This window comes from Toxotes jaculatrix, chromosome 22, assembly GCF_017976425.1.
Source record: "Toxotes jaculatrix isolate fToxJac2 chromosome 22, fToxJac2.pri, whole genome shotgun sequence".
Lineage (NCBI taxonomy): Eukaryota > Metazoa > Chordata > Actinopteri > Toxotidae > Toxotes > Toxotes jaculatrix.
This window is the reverse complement of record NC_054415.1, coordinates 14,438,339-14,445,681: the sequence shown is the minus strand read 5'-3', so window position 1 is coordinate 14,445,681 and position 7,343 is coordinate 14,438,339. Positions and strand designations below refer to the sequence as shown.

The 7,343-nt window shown below is 45.9% G+C and overlaps 1 protein-coding gene across 1 annotated transcript; it reads right to left on the bottom strand.

The window, feature by feature from the left end:
* Window positions 1-1,060: 1,060 nt before the first annotated feature.
* Window positions 1,061-4,636, bottom strand: phlda1 (pleckstrin homology-like domain, family A, member 1). The gene is made up of 2 exons (XM_041029723.1): window positions 3,965-4,636; window positions 1,061-2,678 (listed from the first exon to the last, which is right to left on the bottom strand). Exon 1 carries the CDS (start codon window positions 4,463-4,465, stop codon window positions 4,004-4,006), a length of 462 nt encoding a protein of 153 aa, XP_040885657.1. The 5' UTR covers window positions 4,466-4,636; the 3' UTR covers window positions 1,061-2,678; window positions 3,965-4,003.
* Between the last annotated feature and the right edge of the window lie 2,707 nt (window positions 4,637-7,343).

Here is a 7,343-nt window from a genome sequence, read left to right as displayed (position 1 = left end):
GGAAAGAGATGTATTTTGCGAAGCAGAGGCAGAGGGCGAAATGAGTCACCCCATCCTCCGAAATGCGCTGGGCTCAATGGGGTCTCGCACAGCCCGCAGACACACACACACACACACTCATCCGTGCACCCTCTCCCACACACTGTCCATATTCTCTTGCTCTGCCCCACACTCCAACTTTCATCCACACTGGGGTGCACACACTGATATGCTGCACTCAACCTGCCAACTATACAAAGTACAGCCAACTGAACAGCGAATCACAGATGCGAGTTATCTTAATTATTTCACTCTGTTCAGCATGTTGCTGTAACACATGCATTTTCAAAATACATCTTGTATGAACTAACCAGTAGATCTGCTAAAAAACAAACAAACAAAAACTTATCCACACAAAGTGGACTCTCTTTTATATCTTGCTTCTGAAAACCAGGATTTACCACCAGAGCCTGCATGTTACGTAACCAGCTGCATTCCTGGACCAACCCTCAATAATATGGTGACTCAAGCTTACACATACCTGCACAGATGTTTTAGTATGTTGCCGTACATGTGTCTGGGAAAGTGCTGGCACCCAATCGGTATGGAGTACGATGTTACACCTGATAGCACCACTCCAACTGAGAGAACACCATTGGTCAAAAAAACAGAGCAGAGCTCTGCAGAAGCAGCGCAGCCTTCATGTGTCAGAAAGGATGCCGTCATGTGGCCCCACGTTTAATTGAATTAGCTCAGCTTTAGAGTGGGAGAGCAGCCAGAGCCACGTGTGCTTTTGACATTACAGACTGGAAGTTTATCTGAGCGGCAGCAACTGGCAGTGAAACCCAATTCTCTTCTCACGGCTTCTACTTTTAGACCAGGAAACTGGAGGTGAAAGGTTCAGCGGTTTCAAAGCATGAAAGGCCGGACGCCGACAGAGCAGCAGCTAGTTAAACAGGTCGTTTTAACTGACCCCGGCGAACCTGCAGGGCTCTGACATTCATCTGCTGCTGTGTAAGAAGACAGAGAGAAACCACACAAGACACCATGCTGTGTTTCTTTTTTTTTTTTTTTTTTAATGGAATGTATCTTTTCAAGGTATGAAAATAGATCTCACGTTGAAATAAGAAATTGGACAGTGGCTACAAAGGGCGCAGCTATAACTGTGTGTGTGTGTGTGTGCGTGTAATGATGGCAACAGGAAGGTATGTCAGAGAAGCATCACACCAGTTGCATTAGATAAAGGGCACAGCTATTACCCTGTGTGGGAGATGACAGCAACACAGAGGCATGTGTTGGTTTGGCGGCGATACTCTGGCGAGAGGGGAAAGCAGTGGGAAACGCTTCCAGCAAACAGGAAACAACATGATCCACAGTGAAATGAAATGTTTCCTGACAGAAAGACAACCCTCCATCATGAACTGTACAACACCGAGGCAATTTCTGACAGTTAGCTGTCACGTCCCACTAAACGTTGGCCTGTGTATCACCACCTTCTGACATTTTACAACAATCATATTGTTTGGCCTGTTATTTTCTCATGAAAATCACTTCATGCCTTAAAATACGCACCTTGCAGATCAGAGAGAGAGTTTCATGATTTAGCAAATGGATCAGTGGGTTTAGCAAAAGTTAATTTAGCTATTTGACAAGCTTGAATTGCCTTGTAGCATTTCAAGTCAAAACACAAAGTCCACTGTGTTCATGATATTGGAAGATCAGCAGCTAGCTAACTACCGGAAACATGTTTATTTTGTCCACAAAACTTTTCGGTCTTTGCCATTTTGAAGCCAAGGGACATTACACACTACTGGAGAATGGAACTCTACACAACGACACGAGTCATCGTTTTCTGAGAGATAGAGAGGATGTAAAAACCTTGCAGCAGTATGACAAAAACTCCACTGTGCATGTTACTTAGTACAACTAAGCTCTTCTCTGTAACCACTGAAAGCAAGCTGAGGGTCCTAAGCATGGATCTCACTCTGATTTAAGACTCACGAGAAAGCAACAGATAGCTTTTGATAAAGCCAAATAAAATGATGGAGAGTGACTGATGTACACGGTGAAAATACTCATTCATAAATCAAGCACTTAAAACAACTCATGTATATGTCGAGCAGGTATCTCATCATATACAGTATCTATAGTGTTTTCGTAGAGTATATTCTGAGGTGTAACACTGCACAAGAGAGTGAAATGCAATGAAATGATTCTTTGGTTCAGTTGGAAAATGAAAACATGGGACACATGTCACCAATAAGGAAATGATTCGACTAACCTACAGCAACCGTCCTAAGATGACTACACATGAAAGCTTATTCCCAGCGGACGCGATGGGTGATATGTAGGCTGTGAACCTCCGAGCAAGCATTTCCTGTTCCGCTCTATCAACAACCACACTGAACATTCATCAACAACATAACACTTTTTTTTTTTTTAATAGAAAAGATATATACACATCTAATAAATAAGGGATAAACCCATCGCACGGTAGAATACAGCTGTTTTCTCACATGCTTTTTGTCCATCAGTCTTTTGTGAAATAAGTGTCTGTATTGAAAAGGGACGGGGCACTGGGCTGTGGAAACCACTACATGGAAGAGGGATTCTCCTGGAGAATGGAGCTCGATGGCGAAGCGGCGGGGGAAGATGCAGCCCGGGTCGATATTCATCCTCCAGCTGAGTGTCCAATTAACCTGCGGATGCAATCAGTTAGACAGACTGCAGACTGGTGGTGCCTGACGAAGGAGGCAAAGGGAATCTGAACATCCCTTGAAACATGGACTTAATATAAGGGGACCTGAGGCTGCTTATTTACCCAGCCTGGATCTTACGATTGGTACCAACTCACAGCGACATAATGGAAAAGCTGTTTGCATCTTGAGGGCAAACATTACTAGATTCATGTTACAGTGTCTCCCTTCAAGTCAAAGCCTTGGTTTGGACAGGATGTGGTAAGTTACTGTATATTGCACTTCACATCAGGGGAGCGCTCAGGACCAGTGTTTACACTGGTGACTTTTATCTTGAATTTATTACAGTGACTAAATGATAATAATGTCAGACTTTACTCTTAATACATATAATAATGTTTTGCTGGGTTGAAACCGCTTTGTGTCATCCATCACCACGCGCCTCAGACAGCCACGTGTATGGAAATCTGTTGTCAAATTTCACTAAACACAGCTTCAGTCAGGAAGGAGGAGGCGAGATGAGCTGCTGGAGGCTGAGGGTGACTGTAAAGCTGCATCCACTTGGCTCTGATGTGACACTTCTAGCGGAAACTGCGCCTCAGTGCAGATTTGAGTGCCTGAGTACATTTGGAAGTCACTGGATGTGCATTCACTCAACAACATCGGGGATTCTCCTGACTGCCTTTTGATTATTTACGAGCAATCTGTGCGTCTTTACGCTTAATTTGGAGTCACTGACACAGATTTTTACAACTTCTCAAATACAGAAATTTAACAGAGAACTTAAACATATCCCCCGATGTAAATCTAAAGTTAAACAGATTCTAAAAACAGAATCTTTTTAACCTTTACGCATCGAGCGTAACGTGAATCTATTTATCGCCGTGCGTAAAGCCATGTGTTTTGGATATAGGCTACAGGAGCTCTCCATGTATGAAATATCAGACCTGCCTGGGAATGTACATCCACCACATTTCCCCGCGGAGGTTTTCACCTCCATGAGGAGGGCGTATAGACAGGCCTACAGCAGCGGCTCGCAAACTTTTCTTTACGCCAAAATAAATCCACATTTTGTATGATTCTGTCTCCTTCTGGAAGAATATTCGCTCAGGGTTTGATCTGAGAGGGAGCACTGTAACCTACGATGAAAAAAGATGTCCTCACTCACGGTATAAACATCCAGGGAATGAAACAAAATCGAAAAACGCTTCCTTAACGTGCAAGGGGAACCCCAGGTGGTCCCCGGACCCGGGGAGCCCCCCTCCCCTCTTTTTCGCTTCCCGTCTTACCGCTAATGGCGCACCAATGTCCGCGGGACTCGCCGCAGGTCACGCAACGTTTGGCGAGCTGCGGACCGTCTTCTGACCGGGCATCTGCACGACGAGCAGCTGCTGCTTCTGCCGGGTGGACTTGACGGCCAGGATCGCCTGCCGGTTCTTGTACTGGACCATCTGCAAGGTGATCTCCGCGTTCCAGCCCTCGTCCTGCGGGCACCTGAAGTCGATCTCCTTCCCCTCGGTCATGACCACCGTGAAGTAGACGTACTTGCCTTTCCGCTCCACGCAGTCCACCGTCTTCATGTTGGCGAAGTGCAGCTCCTTGACTTTGCCCGTGTCCCCGCCGCCGTGGTGCGGCTGATGGTGCTGCGGGTGGTCGTGCTGCTTGGGCGGCAGCAGCAGCACGCCGTCCTCGGTCAGGACGCAGTGCTTCTTCTTCCAGAGCTGCAGCAGCCCGTCGCTCCGCTTCTCTAGCAGACCCTCCTTGAACACCTTCCTCCCGTTTTCCAGCATCTTCACCTGGGCGCTTCAGGCTTCCACCTTCCTGACTGCTTTACTAGACCGATGGACGGAGGGACAGATGGATAGGTGGACAGATGGACGGCTGTCTATCCCGGAGCAGGTGAAGGCATGAGATGCTGCTGTGACTGCGGTGCTGAGTAGTGTCGGCTGTAGTGAGGAGGCTGCCTGTCTGACTGACTGTCTGGCTGCTGGTCACAGTGTGTGAGGGGGGTTTGGGGGCGGGAGGGGTTTGGAGAGGTGCACCGCCCCCCTGAGTAGCACCAGCTCCGGGGACGTTGAACACAATCACAGCTTACTAATACCAATGGACTATTTTCAAAGTAGTCATAATGTTGTGATAGTATAATTAAGCGACTCTTATTACTACTATTATCCTAAATATCTTAACAGCATATACTTAGTCCTTTTTTAAATGCCATTAAAATGAATGTGCAGTTACATAATGATTTGTAAGACATTTCTAGTTTCTGTGTGTGAAAATGTGGGTCGCACTGTTATGACAGTGTAATGTGTGTTGATGTGCTTCACACATTTGAATGTTACAGGTAATAAACAGACAAAGTGACAGTTCCCTTCACTTTTTCCATCACATTCATCTCACAGCTGAAGTTGCTGCTTTGTAGATTATAATTTTATATAAATAAAAATATACAAAACATGACGCATTGTTATGGATCCAATTCAATCTGTTCAGCCCTGAACAACCACATTTTAATAATGCTGACATGTATTCATAAGACTAATACAGTGTATATAATACTGAATGAAAATAGGAGCACATCCTAGTTTGTTCTTAAGAGTCTGAAACTCTTGCTCTGCGTTGTAATTGTTTTGAAGCCAGTCTATTTTTAATGCTCATCTCTGCATCAGCATCTCTAACTGCTCTCCTGTGTCTGAGTGGTATTTTATGTGGTCATGTTTAATCTCACTGTAAACCACAGTCCCCATGGAATATCTGTGAAGTGTGTCAGTGTCTGGCAACTTCATAGCAACGTCGCCCCCTGCTGGCACCAGGCTTTCCAGAAAACCAGTGGTCCAAATTACTTCTCCGAGGATCGGCATCTTGTACTGTCCAATTTATATGATTTATCATTTATATTTGAAAGAACAATGAAAAAACAACAACAACAACAACAACAACAAGACATTCATGTGTCAGCAGCACCTGCTGACACATTGGCCGGAGGACAAAAAGGAGTCACCCATGTTTAACCAATTTATTCATGAACATACACGAACAGTTATTGAGTACATTAGTATTTTTGTAGCATAGCATTTTGCCTTGACAACAGCTGCTCAGAAGGACCCTACAGAACCCTGTCACGTCCTTTTCCAATGAACATGATTCGAATACTCCCTGCAGAATGAGAAGTACCCTGGCTCTCCACAGTGGACACGATGCTGCCCAACACAACCAACGCTTGGCTGTTTTCACAACTAAGAAGGCATTAAGAATGGACTGGGAAGGAGGCAGGCTACAGTTTCTTCTCAGTCTCCCTCCTGGCTTTAAATATTGCTCTGACATGCTCCTCTGTGGCCTTCTGGGTTAACAAAAGTAGGAGGGTGGGGGTGGGGAGGGTGGTGGGTCATTGGCCACGCAATGGCCTTATCACGCTTCCCCTCTCTTTCACAGTGATAAAAATGAACTACAGATCTCAGGCGCTGAGGTCCACGAGAGTCACCTGACCTGTCACAAATTGGCGACACAAGAGGTAAATGTCAAACTGAAGAGAAAAGGGGGGGGGGGGGGGGGGGGGTGAACCTGACATGTCGACTGAAGCTTCAAAACCTGGTCTGGCCTTTCCTCGTCATTCCCTGTGCTACATCTGCCCAACCATGTTCCTCTCTGAACAGGCCAAGAGTGCCTCCACCCGGTGAGAAAGGTAACCAGACAGCAGAAGCTGAACCCTTCACAGAGTGGGATTACAGCACCATCCCTGTGCCCCTTTAGGAAAAGAGGGGGGGTCAAAGTGCTGCTCACAAGGAATACTCAGATAACCGATGACAGGACGCCACAGGTACACCACACACTAGTACAAAGTGCTATAGAAAGCATAGCCACTGCGAACCTACGGGGAGCCTGAAGCACTGGATCTACTGGGGCTGAGAGGCCTGAACGGCCCATCCTGCCAAACTGTCTCATGCCTTTCCTCATCTAAAGAATTCTCTGGAATGTTCAAGAGACTCGACCAGGCTGTACCGAGCCCTGGGAGCGACCTATCACGTGACAAAGAAGCGGAAGCAAACTTCATTTTGGTTCAATTTAGATGAGCCCATCCAGTCAAAGAGAAGTGGACTCCCTCTGAGAGAGGTACACCGATGGTGCCAGCCAGTCTGCTTACTGGAATGTATCAAGAGTGGAAATAGTCAAGCACAAATGGCACAGGAAGTGGCCAGAAACACCAACTCCAGATCCCATGCTCAGCAAGATTAGATAAACTGGAATGGACACCCGGCTGCCAGTCACCCATCTGTCCTGTGTCTCTGGAGCTGGAAATGCTACAGTGCTTTTACAAGTGCTAAAGGCCCCACTAAGAATAATAATAAAAATATGACAGATTCACCTGGGACAACCAGAACTCATCAACCTGGAACTTTGGTAGGAGAAAGAGGAGGAAGTGGGGGTGGAGGGTGGGGAGGGGGGTTGTTTATAAATTGACGTCGCTGTGATGCAGTCTAAACCACAGCTGTTGTCTAAGAGCAAATACAACAAAAGACTTCACAAGAACCCAAACTAGTTTAGCAGTGAAGAAACAAGTTCATGCTTTTTGAGGGAGGTTTTTTTTTTCCTGTATTCTATCTATTTTACAGAGAAGGAGGAAGAGAAGGAAAAAACCGGTCTAGTAAAATACTATGTATATTGAGCCAC

Coding starts and splice junctions, on each gene's coding strand:
- phlda1 (XM_041029723.1), bottom strand. CDS start 4,465: ATGCTGGAAAACGGGAGGAAGGTGTTCAAGGAGGGTCTGCTAGAGAAG.